Genomic DNA, 18,516 nt, shown 5'->3' on the forward strand with positions numbered 1-18,516 from the left:
ACTCCCGTTATAAATATGCAAAGTGCAACGTGCAATGCAACCCCACGGTGGCAAAGTTGATGGTGCTGGTGGCAAAAGCTGGTGAAATCCCAGCATGCAACAAATAAACAACATTTGGTTTGGCTTTCAAACACGCACAACAACAACTGTACCACATTGATTGAACAATTTTCTTAGACAAGACACATGGTAAGTACATCATGCAAAACCAGGGCACTTGTATGCATGACGTAAAGGCAATACACATGCAAAACCCCACGTAGCAAATGCATGCAACAACTGTTTATCTTACCAACACCTGGTTTGGTTTTCAAATGCGCTTTCGCTTATAAAAGGGACCAAAAGCTCAAATGCAACACACACACAGAGATAGAAATTAAAAAAAGCAAAATGCCAAAGCTGGAGCAATTAGAGGACATATTGGGAACACTAGAAGGCTTCACAGTGAAAGAGAACTGGGACAGGTTCTTCACCATTCGAGGCAGTGACAACGAATTCGAGTGGTACGCTCAGTGGGCCGACCTCAGAGGCCCACTCCTCGCCCACCTCTCGAAGCTCCAGTCCCAAACCCTACCGCTGCAAATACTCGTTCCCGGTTGCGGCGTTTCCAACCTCTCTGATCACCTCTACGACGCTGGGTTTAAGGCCATCACGAACATTGACTTCTCTGAGATTGCCGTGTCCGATATGCTGCAACGGAATGCGTGCCAACGCCCTGGTATGAAATGGCAAGTCATGGACATGACCACCATGCAGGTAATAAAATTAATTACCTATTCACAACTTGATGAAATTTTTGTATTGTTAGTACGGTTGATGAAGACAATGTGCCGATCTTTAGTAATTTAGAATATTGATTGTAAAAAACAGCTACATGTTGACTTTATATTTGCAGTTTGAAGATGAGAGCTTTGACGTTGTGGTTGACAAAGGTGGATTGGACGCCTTGATAGAGCCCGAGTTTGGCCTTAAGAAGGGGAATCAATACTTATCAGATGTATCGTGGACTTGATTAATTTGCATGATGTTTCACAGTCGCACCCTCCTTATATTTTAATTTCTACAACCTCCAAACTGTTGGACCAATGTGAATTTGGCACTTCTCAAATTCTAGAGGAATTTTCGAGTGTCAAAACCACATTGGTTTTATTGAGTAGCTCCTCACTCCTCAATTTTAAGTAGCCAGATTTTTTCTTTTTAATCAGAACTCGCTGTTTTAGTACTTAGGCTAATTTCTCATAAAGTACTAATTTTGTATTTCCAGGTAAACAGAGTTTTAAAATCGGGAGGAAAATTTGTTTGCTTTACATGGGGTTTCTGCGATGTTTTGGGTACGATAGTCTCTTTTTTATTTTATCAAAGAACAATTTCATTAGATAATCAATCTTTAGTTGCCGGCATAGATTCTAACTAATCCCTTCTTTGTTATGAAATTACTCAAATTATTACCACTAAATTAGGGAATTTGTGGAATTTTTTTAACCAAGGTGATAATAATAATTTAAAACTGTGGAAAAAAAGAAGAAGAAAATACAACAGACGAGCATTTCTACATATAAAGAGTCGATAGTCATACTAACCAAGTAGTATACCTTCAAAGTCAGAACGCACATTACTAGATTGATTCATGTTGTGTTTTTGTTCCTACATACAATAAACATATATCTTCAGGTTTGCTCTTCTCCAACTTCCGGCTTGGTTGGAAAATGGGTATTTATGCCATGCCTCTGAAACCAAACTGTACCAAACCAAATGATCTTCAGACTTTTATGGTGGTTGCTGAAAAGGAGACGCCTTCTGCATTGCATCAGATAACGTCAACATTCACAATTTCTCATGGAAATCAGGTAAATTAATTATTTAACTAATGAGTTTTAAAACAACGGTAGTTTAGGATTTTGGGTAAAGAAATAAAAAATAATAAATTGGGTCCTTTGAAAAGGACCCACGAACACTTTTATTAGAGAAGTAGTACTCGATGTGGTACAATATATAATGTGGTCTACCTAGTATTTTATATGACTCATAGGCTTTTGGCTTGTATCTTAGACTTGTAGCCTCCTTGAAGCTCTTGAAAACGAGAATCGAGTTCGTAAAGAATACTCCACTGCTGGTTCTGATATGGCAGTGCTCACCTGAAGACCTGCAGATAGGTGTAAAAACTTGGCTCAAGCAGAATTCCAACAGTATAATAGTAAATAAGTTGGCATGGTTCAGTAGAATAAGGTGGATTTACCATCAATCTATCATCCGCTCCGCTCTTTGTAATGATGTATCTTTTTTTTTTGTTTATGTTTTTTTCTTACTATATTTTGTGTGTTTGTTTTTGTACTTATGAATCTCAAAATAAGACACAACCACGGTTTATAGGAACCATGGTTTGTGTCGTTTTACAAGAATAATATGACGGATATATCATCAAACTTTTTATTTTTTTATAATAGAAATTCTATGATTGCATTCATAATTTAGCCAGAAAAACTACTAGCCACAAAAATGGTGCACCTTCACTATGAATTCGTGCGCTTTTACTAACGTTCATGCAGGATCGAAGAAACTTTGCCATAAAAATCTCAAATAAAGACTTATAACTAATATGGGCATCTTTTTGTCCTATTTTTTTCTTTGGGTTTGTTTTCTTTCCCTATGCACTGGTCAAACGATTGTGTGATGATAAATTCTCAGAATATAGTGTGAAGTTATCATCACAAAATATAAGTTATAACAAAAAAGAAAGAAAACGCTTGTATTAAAAAAAAAAAAAAACAACATGAGCTTGTATAAAACAAAAAACTATGTACATGATTCACTTCGAGGTTTTGTGGGCTTCATAAAAGAAAAATAGGGAGAATTTAAATTTAATTTGAATAAGATATCTGTATTTTGTCCTTGGTGGTTTTTTTTTGTTTGGTGTGTGTGTTGCAATCTGCAAGCTCCTTGTTCATTAAGAAGTAATTTGGTTAATTTCTACGTCCTTTTTTATTTTTCACTTTGTTCCTCAATTCATTACTACAAAAAGTCCTATGAACTTGTCGTGTGAAATTATTCTCAACCCAAATTCGATCGGACTTGCATCACGTCTAAATATATAAACTATTAAATCATTGGAAAATATAGAATGTTGTGTCGTAAATACCCTTCAATCCAGGTTGGGGAGGATAAGCCATCTTGGTTGGATCAGTTGATCAAGGCATTGGAGGAAAAAATCTCACCGTCTCACACTTCAACCCAGAAAAGCCAACCCATTTTTATATCTTTTGGAACTAGTTAGTAAATTTGTGTATTATACACATATATATGTATCTTCGAAAATTACTATTGCCTCACATATACTTCAAAAAAATATGAAAAATATATATTTTTGGATGCGAATATTATACATGTATCTACATATTTTTCACGAATATTACATATTTTTTAAAGAATATTTTGTGATAAATACATGTATTATTCACATATTTTATCAATATTATTGAAAAAAAAATGCAAATAACATAATTCAATGAATAACTTTTAATTTTTCTATTTTTTTAAAAAATAAGAAAGATGTATTCGACAAAGAGCTTGTAGCTCAAAATATCGCTTGTATAAACAAAAAGCAATGTGAGCTTGTATAAAACGAAAAACAACGTACATGATTCACTTCGAGGTTTTGTGGGCTTCATAAAAGCAAAATAGGGAGAATTTTAATTTAATTAGGATAAGATATCTGTATTTTGTCCTTGACGGTCATACAAATTGACAAATACATATACGTATTTTAGAACGTATTATGTACGTTCCTTATACATTTTTGTACTCCATTTTACTGCAACATTCACTGAAAGACAAAGCCAAACCCCAAATAAACCCAGCATTGACAACACACTTGCAGAGAAGCCACAAAATGGGGAAGAAGGAGGAGCAGCTAGCAGAGTTACTGGGAACCCTAGGAGACTTTACAAGCAAAGAGAATTGGGACAAGTTCTTCACCATCCGAGGCACCGACGACGCCTTCGAGTGGTACGCCGAGTGGTCTGAGCTCAGAAACCCTTTGCTCTCCCACCTCCCTCCGCAACCCCAAATTCTCGTTCCCGGCTGCGGCAGCTCCCGCCTCTCCGAGCACCTATACGACGCCGGTTTCAATTCCATCACCAACATTGACTTCTCCAAGGTCGCCATTTCCGACTGCCTCCGCCGCAATGTTCGCCATAGGCCCGATATGCGCTGGCGCGTCATGGACATGACCGCCATGCAGGTACACTTCCCACAATTTTAACTCTTTAACTGAACAATCATAAAATGTTTTTTTAAAAAAAAAAAGAATTTGTCTTGTGTTTACGAAATTTACAGTTTGAGGACGAGGCATTTGATGTTGTTGTTGATAAAGGTGGATTGGATGCTTTGATGGAGCCAGAGCTTGGCCCTAAGCTTGGGACTCAGTATTTATCAGAGGTGTCATTATTTTTTTTTCTTTTTTGCTTCAAAAAACATGTTGTGAATAATTATGTTTCGGTGGTAATGGAATATGGGAATTGTTTGTTCAGTGGAATTGTATTTGAATTTTTCAGGTGAGAAGAGTTTTGAAGTCTGGGGGAAAATTTATTTGCCTTACATTGGCAGAGTCACATGTTCTTGGTACCGTTTTTACTTGCTATTGCTTGCTGTTCAGCTTTAGTTCCATTTAAGAAAAATATTAACTCTTGATTATCTTGGTTATTGTAATTCCAGCTTTGCTTTTCTCTAAGTTTCGGTTTGGGTGGAAAATGGGTATCCATGCCATACCTCAGAAACCGTCTAGTAAGCCAAGCCTTCTAGCATTTATGGTGGTTGCTGAGAAACAGGTTTCCAGTGTGTTGCAGGAGATCACATCATCTTTCAATGATTCTTCCCTTGCTTTAAAGGGAAGTCAGGTGAGATATCTGGAGTACATGTCTTTGTTGAAGCAAAATGCCTTCTTTCAGCAATAATATTTTTTATTTACTTAGAGTTCTTACACAATAAAAGGTTACAATTGAATAACTAGTTGTGGAGGAATAGTGTTTAGTGTTTAGCCTTTCAGCCAAGTAGGAAGTGCATGTTGAAGAACGTAAAAAAACCACATAGGGAAATTGAAAAAATAATGTGCAATATATATTTGAGTGGTTCCATTACTAAGAACACTGAAGTCTTTTGTGATAAAACCCCACACCTACTGCGCTATGCATGTGGTTAGGTTGTGGACTCTATCGGTGTTAGTAGTAGTAGGCTGTTGGTTTGTGTCTCTGCAATATTATTAGTGCATACTTTTTACAACCTTTCTTGTATGATGTAAGCTCGGTTATGTAGACCTTGGGAAACTAGTTTCTCAAAAGATTGACTGAAGCTACTGGTTGTGGATTTAGGCTTGTGGACTTCTTGAAGCTGTTGAAAAGGAGAATCAAATTCGTAGAGATTACTCCACTGGTTCGGATGTATTATACTCTCTTGAAGAATTGCAACTTGGAGCCAGAGGGGATTTGACTAAGCTTTGCCCAGGTCATCGTTTTCAGCTTACTTTGGGTGGTGATTCCCGTTTCAGTTACAGAGCTGTAGTTCTTGATGCCCAGGAATCATCTGGTCCATTTGCATATCATTGTGGGGTTTTTATTGTGCCTAAGGTTTGTCTTATTGAACTTTTCTGGTCAATGCACTGCATGGTACCGTAAGTGTGCACACACATAAAGCTAATGGAAATTTTGATCCAAAGTAGAGTTATTTTGACTATGTTTTGGCTCTCTTCTGCATCCATGTTGATTGAAATTGAAAAAATTGAAGCATTTCTTATAACTGGTCAAAATATATCCTACCAAAGAAAAGAAGAAAAGAAATTGGCTGACTTTTATGAAATTGGTTCATCTCATAAAACCATAGTTGATACTAATGCTTACAGTTGTATGCTTCTTATTCTGGAAATGCATCGTGCTTTCAATTGGCTGTAGCATCTTGCCATTCAACATCAGGTTCAACCTAGTTTGATCTATTATCTTGCCAACATCAGCAATATCCTCCATGGAAACATCTCTCTCTCTCTCTCTCTCTCTATACATATTGTAGGATATTACATTTTGTGCATATGTGGTTGTTTGTACATTGGGATTTCTATATGGAGTTTCACCATATTTTGGGCAAATGTGTAGCGCTACGGTTGAAACATGCTTTTACTTATAGGTGACATGGTTGTCTTATGGAAGAAAGTGAAAAAAAAAAAAAAAAGAGAATCCGTCAACTAACCAAATTATTATTATTTTCCTACTTTATTTCTTCTGCTCCCTTGGTTTTTTAGTTATATGCATGGAGGGCTCAAATGTATGAGAAAATCATAACATTTTATGATTGTATTTTTCCTGATGCATCAGTCATCGACTATTTTCTCTGTATTCCTAACTTGTCCATTAGTTCTTGTTATAATAAGTAAATAAATTTTTGATTTCAGACTCGGGCTCATGAATGGCTCTTCTCCTCAGAAGAAGGACAATGGATGGTAGTAGAAAGCTCGAAGGCAGCTCGTCTAGTAATGGTACCTTTCAATTACAATCTTAAGATCTCTGTGATCCTTATTTTCAGGGGTTATTCTTTTTGTTGGTATCCTAAATGAAATCGTATGTGCTAAATTAAGGTATTATTAGATGCCAGCCATGTTAGTGCCAGCATGGATGATATTCAGGTAATGTTTCTTTGTCCTAGTCATTTTATGAGGCATTCTCAGTTATGACAATTTAACCCTATTAATTTTGGTTATTTACTATCTTTTCTTGGTCTTCTCTTCAGAAGGATTTATCCCCCTTGGTTAAACAATTGGCACCTGGGAAAGATGACAATGGTGCTCAGATTCCGTATGTACTTGCATCACTTTTCATTTTGTACTCCAGCACATCCTGTTGTGATTTTGTCCTCTGCATGTCTATCAATCAATACCGTCCAAATTAGTTTTTGAAGCAATGGGCGTAAGGCAAAAGTCTAAGGGTGCTAATACTATACTTTGAAGCACGTTATGGAACTTTCTTGGTTCCTTGATGTTTTCCAAGAATTAATGATACAAAACTCATTTCCAGTTGGACAAAATTTCTTAGATTATTATATATATATATGGGTTACAACTGCATAAGTACTTAAGTTTTTGGTTCTAAACTGCAATGCTTAAAATTTGCAATTGTATGAAGCCAATTAATATGCAACTTATTTGGTTCGTTGACTTTATCGTAGTGTACCATGCTTATACAAGATCATTATTAGCCCCATGCCATAATTATGTTTTGAATATTTTGTTTAGGCACAAAACTAAGAAGACAATTGGTCAAGCCTGTATGAACTCAATGTCTACCAGTAGTGTTGACAGTCGCTTGTCTGATACAACTTTTAAGTTAATATAACTAATTTCTTTTATGTTTTCAATGCCCTCTTGTGGTATTGCAATACAAAAGTTTAAGAAAATATATTTTTTATTCCATGACACTTTTTTAATTACTCTGTATGGCTCAAAGCATTTATCTTATACGTTTATATTGGCTGGTTGCTTTTGCAGGTTCATGATGGCAAGTGATGGGATCAAGCAAAGAAACATTGTTCACCAGGTTCTTTTTCTTTTCCTATTTAAATGTTATAGCATTTTCATTGTGCGTATGAGTACTTTGTATGAACTATTAGGACATTGATTTTACTTGTTTACAATTGGAAAGAGGTTGTGGAAATTATTAAGAAAATTCCATTACTTTTACGTCTGTATGCAAATGGAATGAGTAAATGATATGTGGATACCATTTGAAGTGTTTCTAAATTTAATATCTAAGTAAAGGTTAACAGAATTTGACATATTTTCAGTAGTTATTATTAGCATTTAATCATTTCACGAGCTCATCAATAACCTACACCTAACAAGGTCATTTGTAAAGTACCTTTAGGCTTAGGGGTGGTGACTGTTCCCCAGATAGCAAGCTAGCTATTCATGTATATGTTGTAGCTTTGGACTCTGAAGTAAATGAAAACATGCTCTGCATTTTTACTGTCCTCTCTTGCATGCATATGCAGGTCACATCTACAATAACTGGACCAGTTATAGTTGAGGATGTGATTTATGAAAATGTTGATGGTGATATCAGTCGCATTCTACCATCCAGAGATTTAACATTTCGTCGCCTTGTTTTCCAAAGAAGTGAGGGTCTGGTTCAGTCTGAAGCTCTTCTGTCTGAGGAAGGCTCCAACAATAAAGTTGGTGAGACTGAGAGGAAAAAGACAAACTCATCTTCTAAATCTAAAAGAAGAGGAATCCAGAGAAGAAGTGGTGGTATTGATCTCTGTCTTTGCCATTATAGTTTAAATTGTGTTTCTTTCCTTCTTGATATTTTTGTTCCATGCATGATATAATTTTAGTGTCTTGTTAGTTGTCTATTGACGGAACATGAAAATCTCTGTAGATCAAAACATCTCCACCTTCTCTAATTTTTTTTTCAATTTCTGTTAAAATAAATTTGTAGCTCTTGAGATTTGAGCCCGTGGACTTGCAGTTGACAATTTGTGGCTGTTACCATTATACATACAATGGTAAAACTATATATGTAAAAAGTACTTATTGCAATCATGAGTATAATGAAATAAAGTACTGTTGGGTGCGAAAGCAAATTTCAAAAGATAAGAAATAGTTTTTCCCATATCCCATTTATGCAAAAATTGGCAAGTCTGAGAAGTGGGTGGTAAGGCAATTCCCTTCACAAATACCCTGGTATTCATATTTGAAATCTTTGATGTAATCAAACTTATGCAGCGTAAACAAACTCTTCTGAAAAATGCTTCTGGAATTTTCCTTTTCAGTTCATACTAAAAGTTCAAACTAATATAGCACAGTGAATATACATGCATTTCAGGAACCTTTAAATTTTCATTGAACCTGGTGTACTGGTGTGCTTGATATTGAGTAGTAAATGTATCTTTATGCGTAGCAGTACAGATTTTGGCTTCTCGGATGAGGTGGATGCTGTCACGGTCAGAATGAAAAGAATTTATGATGGCATAACTTAAACACTCCCAACAGTAATACTATTCACTTATGGTCACAATTTAAGGTCTTGTGAAAACCAAATACAAATTCTTAAATGAACATATTAGTGCTAAACACTGTCCTGATATACTTGTAATTTTCTATTTTCTATTTTCTATTTTTATTGTTTACTTCACTGTAGATTTGTAACTCTTTATCATGTTCCATCAGTGTGGTAGAAGAATATCATTGTTTCAAATTTGGGTTAAGTTGATCCTTTGTGTTATCGTGTTGATTCTTATTTTTTGTGTTATTTTTTATTTTATAGAAACGAGCCACCAGCTGAAGGTCTATCATGGGTATTTGGCTAGTTCTTATCATACAGGGATTCTTTCTGGCCTAATGTTGATTTCATCATATTTGGAAAGCATGGCGTCAAATCAAAAATCGGTAAGCACTATAAATTCCGACTAGCATTCAGCCAAGGCCTTGCTTGGTGGTAAAAGGAATGGATCAGCTTCTAGTAGCTTTATGCTCCAAATTTGGATAAAATGAAACAAGAACTAAACTTTTAGTTTCAATTGTAGTTTCCTCCTTAGCTCTTTCTTACTTCTAAGAATTAAACATTTAGAAGAAATCTAAATAATAGGGGAGAACTCATAGAGTTTGCTAGTTTGTTGTCTCGGATTACGAATACTTCTGTATGTTCCATGCGGTCTGCCAAAAGAGTTAGTCTAGTCATGCCACATGATCCTGTTTTTGTTTCTTATAATATTATTTTTAGGATTGTTGTACCTATTTAAGTTCAAATTCTCACTGGTGGCTTGTGGTAAAATGAATCAAAAGGAGGTCCTATATTCCTTTTCTCCTAGTTGGTGTGCACAGTTAATGTTTAGGGTAGATTGGCTTAGAATATTATTTTACACTGTTCATCTCATTTGTGAGTTGACAATTGCTTGTTTTTTATGTGGAGTGGGTTGCTCCAAGAAAGTGCTATTTCTTCTTGTGTGACGTCTTCCTAGGCGTTAGAACAAGAGGTTACCCGTTTGCAATTGTGCAGTTTTGGCTTCTATTTGGACCCTGTAATTGATTTTTTTTTTTTTTTTTTTTACAATTAGGAAGAAGTGATGTTTATGTGGGGCAGTTAGATCTTTTGCTTCTCTTTTAGAATTCTTGTCTAATCTGTTTAGGGGATTTCTTTTTGTTGTTGTTGTTCTTCTTATTGTGTTTGTAGTTGGCCTGAATAAAAAATATCAATCATGTTCTGACTGTAAAAATGTTTATAAACGGTGTTGGGCTTTATTTTTTAGGGGAACTTTTTATGTGGGAAAAATTGACCTGTCCAAGCTCAGCTGTCCAATTTCTCTGTTCATCTATTAATGGCTGCCTATTCATTTGTCTGCACTAATGTAAAAATATTTGAATTTTCTTGTCATTCCTTTTGTGACATTGATGGTTCTTTTGTTTCACACTACTAATGCTTTCTCAGGTCAAAGCAGTTGTAATTGGTCTTGGAGCAGGTTTACTCCCTATGTTCCTTAATAGATGTATGCCCCTTATGCACACTGAGGTAATTTTAGGCTTTAGCCCCATCTCCCAGAAAAAAGAAAAGAAATAAAAGAAAATGAGTTTCCTTAATAAAATCATTTAGTGGAATGTGGTACTTAATCATTCTATTTACAGGTGGTGGAGTTGGATCCTGTAGTCCGCAAACTTGCAAAAGAATACTTCAATTTTGTTGAAGATGATCGCTTGCAGGTAGTTCACTATACTTCATGTTTGCTTCTTTTCATATTATAAAATTATGTAAACAGAAATTCCAAGTTCTTCATTCCTACATAGCAAACTAGTGGCACCTCTAGCTAGAAACGTAATTTATCCCTTTGATTGCAGTGGGGCTGAGTGGAGTTGAGTATGTTTCTTTGGCTACAATTCTAATCTCTTAAGAAAAAGAATACATGCAACTCTGTGTTCCAAGTTGCCAAAAAACTTGAGTAAAGAAGCACAAAGTGTCTTAGTATACTCAGTTCTTATGTGTCAGTGTCTATTGATGTGGTATGATTTTCCCTTTGTCCCTTGTCTCTGTCTGGTTAATGTGCTTTAGTCTACCAGTTGGCATTGCAATTTTCATGTTAACCTCATATACCAAATCCTTTATTTCTTCCACTTGCATTTTCTAGTTATATGCAAATATCTTCTCACTCTGTAGCCCTAAGATGCCACCTTTAAATTAGGGGCTACAATGGCATTGCGAAAAATGATATTTTACTTTCCCGTCTTTGTTAGGTTGAAGGATAACTATATAAAGTTTTGATCTGATAATTTACTAGAATGGTTTACTTTCTTAGTTGGTCATGAAAACAGAGGCTGAATTTAGTGGTTTTTGTTTGTTTGTTTTGGAGTGCACGTTGAAAAGGAACTTAGATGTAAACAAAGGTCCTGGATATAAACATAAGCTATAAATGAGATTGTACTTACCTTGAGATCCTTCTCATCCTGAAGTTGTCATGTATTCAATATTTATCACATTTTAGATTTGTTTTGGTGTATCAGGTGCACATTGCTGATGGTATTCAGTTTGTTAGAAATGTTGCAAATTCTGCTGCAGCTGATGAAATTTCTGCAGTTCAAGAGAAGGAAGGTGCTCACTGCAATACAGAGCCCCCTTCTTCCAATGGGAGCTGCTTAGAATCACATGTTGAAGGCAAGGTGCCTTCGAAGGTTGACATAGTTATTATTGATGTAGATTCTGCAGACTCAAGGTGAATGCAGACTGCACCTAGTTTACAAGTATATTGATCAATATAAGAAGCAATACGGATTTTAAAGACTGGGCCCTCATATTCTAATAAGTTATTTGTTTATTTTTGTGCACAGCTCTGGGATGACCTGTCCTGCAGCAGATTTTGTGCAGGAGACATTTCTTCAGACTGTAAAGGATGCACTTTCTGAGAAAGGTCTATTTATTATTAATTTGGTGTCACGGTCACAAGCCATTAAAGACTCTGTTATTTCAAGGATGAAAGTGGTGAGAATAGGAAATTAATGTTCATTATTGTTCATATATAAATTCTGTTATATGTTATCTCCAGGATATTTGTCTAACAGCATCTATGCTTTAAATCTCCTTTTTACAGTCACTTGAATGAAAAATGTGCAGTATGTGGGATTAGGATGGTGGTAAAAAGGATGGGTGCTGTTGTTAGTCTTGAGTAGTTTTTTTTTTTGGTCATTAGTCATATGTTGCTAAGGCGCACTTTGTTTACCTTTCAGTGACTGGAATTCAAATACCATGTTGGCAAGTCCATTCACACAATTGCAACAATATATAAATGCACATGTACTCACACATGTGCATACAATTTGAAAATAAAATCGAGACTTTGCTTTCACAATTATCAGTTTAGAATTGTCTACTAGAGTGTGACAAGTTAATGCAGCGTGTAATATTCTCATATGTTCTCTGCTAAAAAAATTTGGTTGGAATGCTCTGTTAGTAAATTTTGTTTTTCCTTCTGTCCTGTTAGATTGTTTGCATAGTATTGTGCTTGGTACTCTTGCACACCCGTATGGAAAATCATATGGCAGTAGTTCTGATTTGCAATTTAATCTCTCTTCAGGCGTTTAGCCATCTTTTCTGCCTACAGCTTGAAGAAGACGTCAATGAAGTTATTTTTGGTCTCTGTTCAGCTTCTTGTATCAAGGAGGATAGCTTCCCTGAAGCTGCTCTTCAACTTGAGAAACTGTTAAAATTGGAACACCCAGAGATAAGCCAAAGCATTATAAATACGACAAAGAAGTTGAGACAATTGAAGTGACCCCGGTCGATTGAAGTAGTGTCCCTTTGAAAACTTTTTTGAGAGGTACTGCCCTATTTATCTGTGAGAACAGACCTTCTCAGATACAATCATACAAGTGATGGGCACATGCAACACAACCGCTTTTCAGAAAGGTGCTCAAGTGCATATTTGCTAGAATGCTCTCTGGATCTGTGGATAGTTTCTCTTCTTCAGCTATTTGAATGCTTGTTTGGGTTACTTTGCCCTCAAGATCTTACCGAGAAGGGCGTGTATGCCTGTATGAAAGTTGCAAACCTATATAGAAAATCTGGTTATGAAGACACGACTGGTTCAATGAAATCTGCCCTATACTTACCTCGAACTACTCGATTTGTAACATGTAGGATTAGTTTTAATGAGTCCTAAAACAGATTCGGAGAAATAGTCTTCATTCTTGTGGTCTCAAGTTTATTTACATACAAACTTTGATCTCTACTCATACCCGTGCACTTTTTGTTATGCCCCTCTTAGGCACAATCAATTTCCATATTGTGAAAGAACGTCAATTTCTTAACTGACTAATACCAATATACAAAATTCTAAAGTGATTCTTAGGTGATGGACAAGGAATAACTAAATTGGCACTTTCCCATTAATAAACTATTCTTTTGAAATTAGAAAACCAACTTGCAATAGCTAGCTAGAAGTTTGAGACATACTTTGACAGCTAGTTGTTATCGTGAAAAACTTTTGTGTTTTTTACCCAGTTTAATTTTAAAGCATGCAGTTAAAGCATAATTAAGAAAAATAAAGAAGTGTGTTTTGTCGATGCCAGCGTCAACATGTTTTGTTCTCCGAGGATTTGATAGGACAAAAGAATGACTTGAGGGAGAAGAAAAATGGGTTAAATTAACCAGAATGGCGATGGAACAGTAATCCAGTACAGTGCTTGATCCGCTACACTTTCCAAGATTGTGAAGCTTTCTTGTATTTCCTTTGACTATTCCTTTCTAGTGACAAAGTAAATAAAGGGCAAAAAATTGAAGACGAAAGAAGTATCTTAAGCAAATTTTGATTTGGTATTTATCTTTGTTTTTTTTTTTTGGTTACATTTTATATATAGCAGTATATATATGCTGCCTAACTAGAGAAGAGACACAGGCCAACAATGGCTTCATATGAGGAAGTAGATAGCTTGTTCGAAAATGCCATGAAAGGCCAGTGGGGAAAGGTGGTGGAGGCCTACAGAAATTGTTCCAAGGCTCGAGAGGCCAACATAACCAAATCAAAAGAGACTGCTCTACACATAGCAATTGCAGATGGCCAAACAGAAACCGCACTGGACTTGTTGAACATCATTGCCAATGGAGAAAATGCCTTAAACATATTGAAAATAGGAAATGAGAAAGGCAACACAGCTCTCCATCTAGCTGCTAGGCTTGGCTATGTCCAAGTGTGTCAAAGCATGGTTACCAAAGATCGCAGCCTTGTCTCCCTTCGCAACATCGACGGTGAGACCCCTCTCTTCTTGGCAGCTCTTAATGGCCACAATAAGGCTTTCCTTTGCCTTCACTCTCACTGCCAAGAAAAATACCATTCCTTTAGAGACAATAATGGTGACACCATTCTCCATGCTGCTATCTCTGGTGAATACTTCAGTAAGCGCAGGCTATCTATCTTCTTCTTCTTTTTTTTTTTTTTTTTGGTTTTAATTTCCCCGCGTAATTAGTACTTAATTTTAGATTAATGAAAATAATGCCACTTTTAATTCCTTATTTTTATTTTGGTTAGGTTTGGCATTTCAGATTATTCGGTTGTACCCGGAACTTGTTAACTCTATGAATGAAAATGGTTTCTCTCCCCTGCATATTCTGGCCAGTAAGCCTAGTGCATTCAAAAGCAGTAGTCGCCTCGGACTGATTGGTCATATTATATACCATTGTAAGAATTTCTACCTCACCAATTTGATTTTATACTCAATTCAAATGTCTACATGTTCAACTGATGATTCAACACATGCATTTGCAGTTTCATGTTCACAAATAACTAAAGAACACATAAAAGTGTAGCCATCATATTTATATGTTGCATTTTTACTAGGTATTATAAGAAGAAATTACTCCGTCTTTTTTGTTCATCATTTTTCTCGGATTTAACAAGAACTTCTCAATTTTGTTTTGTCAGGTTTGATTGTTGAAGAGCTCAAAGAGGAATCATATAAATACGAAGCTTGTCTGCACAACGAAGGAGCACAAAACAATTCTAAATATCCAGAAAACTATGAAACATGCATGAACTTCGCTCGAGTTCTGAGGAGTTTCTTTCAAGTGTTAAGTAAGTGAATCTTGTGAAATTTATATGTTGTATTTTATTCCCCAAACCTTTGTACCACAAGTCTAATTTAGTTTCTTGATTTCCAGCAAACACACGGGGAAACCAGAATTGGATGCCTTGCTCACTCCTTCGAGCTAATGGAGGAAATAAAAATGGCAAAAATGCTGCTGATGATGAAGAGAATCCCCAACAACGGAGCAGCTCAGTGATAAGTAATCCTCATAACCTGTTACGGGAAATATTTAGTTGAAATATCACTTATCAGATTCCCTTGTGGAAGACAATTTTTTCTGCAGGTGATAAATTAATCACTGAGTCTTGCCTTAGCGACGTTCCCTATAAAAAAATAAGTAAATTAATTTTTAACATGAAAGAAAGAAAAACCAACCTGATAATGAAGTTGAACAGTTTGTACATTATTGTTGAAGTTTGAAGATGATAAGTTAAAGATTCAGTTGATTAAATACTCCAATTATTGCAGAGGCCAGTCCAGAAGCATCCTCTTCTGCAATGAGATTACAATCAAAAGAAGTGTCAGATGCAAAGAGTTCAAGATCAACTGATGGTAAAATTCCCTACAACTAAAAGAAGTCAAAAAACAAGGAGAAAAAAAAGAGAGATAAATAACCTTCATGACAAAGACTAACATTAACTTTGCTAAATGTAAAAGACCTGTCTGTTTGTTTGGATTTAAAACTCAAGTCAAATGTGATATATTTCTGATTGGAGCTACTGCAGCTGGAGGCATTTCAGGATTACCTTCGTCGGTGAAGAAGTCGGAATCAAAAGGTGCCTATCAATATAGGGGATTACTGTTCAAATTTTTTATTTCATCATCTGATGACATTTTAGGCATCTCAATTGTTCTGAGTAGACTTGACTTTAGCATTATTTTTTCTGCCTCTTTGCAGGTACAAACCAACCACATGAACAGGGGAGAAGAAATTATTCGTATCCGCCCAATTACGCCTCACTAGTTCTATTCTTCAAGCTTATGATGAAGGCCATGCTAATTATTCTGGGAATTGGTCAGTACCAAACTTAATTCATAGCCCCCGATCAATAACTAGTACAGCTTGCATCATCTAGCTAGACATGCAAGCTTGTTTAAAACCACATCACGTCCCCATCCAAGAACCCTTCTAAGTGAAAAAATTTGAATCACATGGACGACAGTTGCCTCATCTCCTAATGTTCTTTTGTTGAATGACATGTAGGCATTTGGAAGATAAAGAAAATCCAAGAAAGGAAAGAGCGACATATATGGGCTAATCAGGTCATGAATGAACTGGTTCAGCATACTTCTTTATACAAGTATCAAAATACTGGACAAAATCCCCATCAACCAAACAAAGATAAAGAAGAATGTGATGTTCCTAATCCTATCTTGTTAGACCAAGCCCGGTCTTCAACAGCCGATCATGTACCATCTAAAGGTGGAAATAAAAATGTTGAAACAAATCTGTCGTCCTCAAACCAAAACAAGTATCAGATAGAGAGTGATCAGAATCAACCAGGTAAACAAATTACACCTCTCTTTTATTTTGGCCTGGTAGTTACTCATCTTCTGTGTACTGCATGCTTCATTGACATTAACAAAAGTGGGAAGGTTAAAGGGAAGAAATCAGGTATTCCTAAATACCATTGAAGTCATTTATTTTGACCGAAATGTTTGTGCTGTATTGAAAAACAGAACAGAAATTTAATTGGAGATGGACAGTAGCCTACTTGTAGGCAACTGGGATGGGTAATTAGTATGAAAATAACTATGAAATATTGTGTTATCTTTTACAAGTTTTTCACCTTCAAACATGGCTTTGAAAACCTACAGCACATGATTATGAACTTGGACTCAACAACGGTAAAGAGAGGAAGGACAACAAACCCTTGGGAGATAAGAAGAATGGAAATTGTGAAGCAGATAAAAAGCAGACACCAATATTAATTGCAGCGAAGATGGGAGTGACAGAAATGGTAAGAACAATCCTAGACAAGTTCCCAGTGGCCATCCAGGATGTGGACTCTGATAACAAGAATGTTGTACTGTTAGCAGTTGAGAACAGGCAACCCCATGTTTACAATCTCCTGCGGAAGAGAAAGATACTAAAAGAAAGCTTGTTGCGTCAGTTGGACAACCAAGGTAACAGCGCTTTACATCTTGCCGCTAGATGTGGACAGTACCGGCCTTGGCTTATTCCAGGTGCTGCATTGCAAATGCAATGGGAAATCAAGTGGTATAAGGTATGAACTATTGTTGATCTCACACTATATCAGTTTCAGCTGCACTCTTCATGTTAGTCTTCAGCTTACATACCTCTGGCTTTACCATTACTGGCCTTTTATTTATCTTTTCGAGTTAAACTTTGAAATCAAGGTTTTGAAGTGTTTGAACATAATCTTCTAAGAGTTACTGTTATGTTGACTGGATGCGCAGTTTGTCAAAAGCTCAATGCCACATGGTTTCTTTGTTCGCTACAACAAAAAAGGCCAGACCCCAAAGGAGATCTTCATAAATACACACCGAAATCTTATAAAAGAAGGCAGCAAATGGCTAACTAAAACCTCGGAGTCGTGCTCTGTGGTTGCAGCTCTCATTGCAACGGTTGCATTCGCAACATCAGCAACTGTACCAGGTGGACTTAATGAGAATACAGGTGAACCAATTCTTAAAGATGAGTCAGCATTCGGTGCCTTCACCATCTCATCACTGACTGCTCTCTGCTTCTCAGTAACTTCCCTGGTCTTCTTTCTTTCAATTCTCACTTCTAGATACGAAGAAAGAGATTTTTCAATGGACTTGCCTCGGAAACTTTTGCTGGGTCTAACATCTCTCTTCGCATCAATAGCTTCCATGTTAGTCTCATTCTGCACAGGGCATATCTTTGTCCTCAAACATCAACTGAGATATGTGGCATATCCATTGTATGCAGCAGCTTGCTTGCCGGTCACCTTTTTCGCTCTTGCACAGCTGCCCCTCTACTTTGATCTCATGAGGGCCATCATCAGAAAGGTACCACAGCGGAGCTATGAGGTCTTTCCACACTAGTTCTTATCTGTTATGGTAACAAGGTCTAATGGGTTATGCAGTTGAAGTGATCATCTTGAGTGTTAAAATTTGCTTTGTTATGTTTTGTTTTGCTTTGAGAGTGAGGTTTAATCATGTGGAATTTTTTGTATGTGATCGTTGTCAGTGCGACATTAGTGTTAAGGACCCTTGAATAATGCCTTGTGACAAGGAAGTTAACTTCAATTCAATCAGAATCATAACTTGGTTAAAATTAAATGTGAGTAAACTCAAAAGCACGGGAAATTAAACTAGAATTCCATAAACAACAGAAAGTCACTTTGAAAATGAAACCAAGCAGAGCCTAAACAATGCATCGAAACAGAAAGCAAGATGGTTGCAGAATGATTCTGCTCTGACCTTCCACA

At 36.3% G+C, this 18,516-nt stretch overlaps 3 protein-coding genes across 3 annotated transcripts; all 3 read left to right on the forward strand.

Annotated features, from left to right (window-relative positions):
• Positions 362 to 2,439, forward strand: LOC18791795 (methyltransferase-like protein 13). The gene is made up of 5 exons (XM_020555013.1): positions 362 to 756; positions 896 to 997; positions 1,265 to 1,331; positions 1,672 to 1,847; positions 2,050 to 2,439. The coding sequence occupies exons 1-5, from the start codon at positions 391 to 393 to the stop codon at positions 2,137 to 2,139; spliced, it is 801 nt and encodes a 266-aa protein (XP_020410602.1). The 5' UTR covers positions 362 to 390; the 3' UTR covers positions 2,140 to 2,439.
• LOC18791498 (methyltransferase-like protein 13) lies at positions 3,804 to 13,249 on the forward strand. The gene is made up of 16 exons (XM_007221901.2): positions 3,804 to 4,237; positions 4,333 to 4,434; positions 4,551 to 4,617; positions 4,711 to 4,892; positions 5,364 to 5,618; positions 6,434 to 6,517; positions 6,617 to 6,664; positions 6,769 to 6,833; positions 7,523 to 7,571; positions 8,026 to 8,281; positions 9,300 to 9,421; positions 10,461 to 10,541; positions 10,655 to 10,729; positions 11,525 to 11,733; positions 11,849 to 11,999; positions 12,592 to 13,249. Exons 1-16 carry the CDS (start codon positions 3,887 to 3,889, stop codon positions 12,787 to 12,789), a joined length of 2,295 nt encoding a protein of 764 aa, XP_007221963.1. The 5' UTR covers positions 3,804 to 3,886; the 3' UTR covers positions 12,790 to 13,249.
• LOC18788487 lies at positions 13,919 to 18,302 on the forward strand. Its single transcript, XM_020553995.1, has 10 exons — positions 13,919 to 14,408; positions 14,542 to 14,691; positions 14,935 to 15,084; positions 15,171 to 15,296; positions 15,566 to 15,649; positions 15,823 to 15,873; positions 15,996 to 16,112; positions 16,302 to 16,601; positions 16,916 to 17,325; positions 17,519 to 18,302. Exons 1-10 carry the CDS (start codon positions 13,919 to 13,921, stop codon positions 18,128 to 18,130), a joined length of 2,490 nt encoding a protein of 829 aa, XP_020409584.1. The 3' UTR covers positions 18,131 to 18,302.

The sequence above is a fragment of the Prunus persica genome, chromosome G1 (genome assembly GCF_000346465.2).
Source record: "Prunus persica cultivar Lovell chromosome G1, Prunus_persica_NCBIv2, whole genome shotgun sequence".
Lineage (NCBI taxonomy): Eukaryota > Viridiplantae > Streptophyta > Magnoliopsida > Rosales > Rosaceae > Prunus > Prunus persica.

Excerpts from the sequence above, each read along its gene's own strand:
- LOC18791795 (XM_020555013.1), top strand. The coding sequence starts at position 391 with ATGCCAAAGCTGGAGCAATTAGAGGACATATTGGGAACACTAGAAGGC. Across the intron at positions 998-1,264 it reads GGAATCAATACTTATCAGAT|GTAAACAGAGTTTTAAAATC; the intron begins GTATCGTGGACT and ends TTGTATTTCCAG. Across the intron at positions 1,848-2,049 it reads CAATTTCTCATGGAAATCAG|ACTTGTAGCCTCCTTGAAGC; the intron begins GTAAATTAATTA and ends CTTGTATCTTAG.
- LOC18791498 (XM_007221901.2), top strand. The coding sequence starts at position 3,887 with ATGGGGAAGAAGGAGGAGCAGCTAGCAGAGTTACTGGGAACCCTAGGA. Across the intron at positions 4,238-4,332 it reads TGGACATGACCGCCATGCAG|TTTGAGGACGAGGCATTTGA; the intron begins GTACACTTCCCA and ends CGAAATTTACAG. Across the intron at positions 10,542-10,654 it reads TGCCCCTTATGCACACTGAG|GTGGTGGAGTTGGATCCTGT; the intron begins GTAATTTTAGGC and ends TTCTATTTACAG.
- LOC18788487 (XM_020553995.1), top strand. The coding sequence starts at position 13,919 with ATGGCTTCATATGAGGAAGTAGATAGCTTGTTCGAAAATGCCATGAAA. Across the intron at positions 16,113-16,301 it reads GCTAATTATTCTGGGAATTG|GCATTTGGAAGATAAAGAAA; the intron begins GTCAGTACCAAA and ends AATGACATGTAG. Across the intron at positions 16,602-16,915 it reads GAGTGATCAGAATCAACCAG|CACATGATTATGAACTTGGA; the intron begins GTAAACAAATTA and ends GAAAACCTACAG.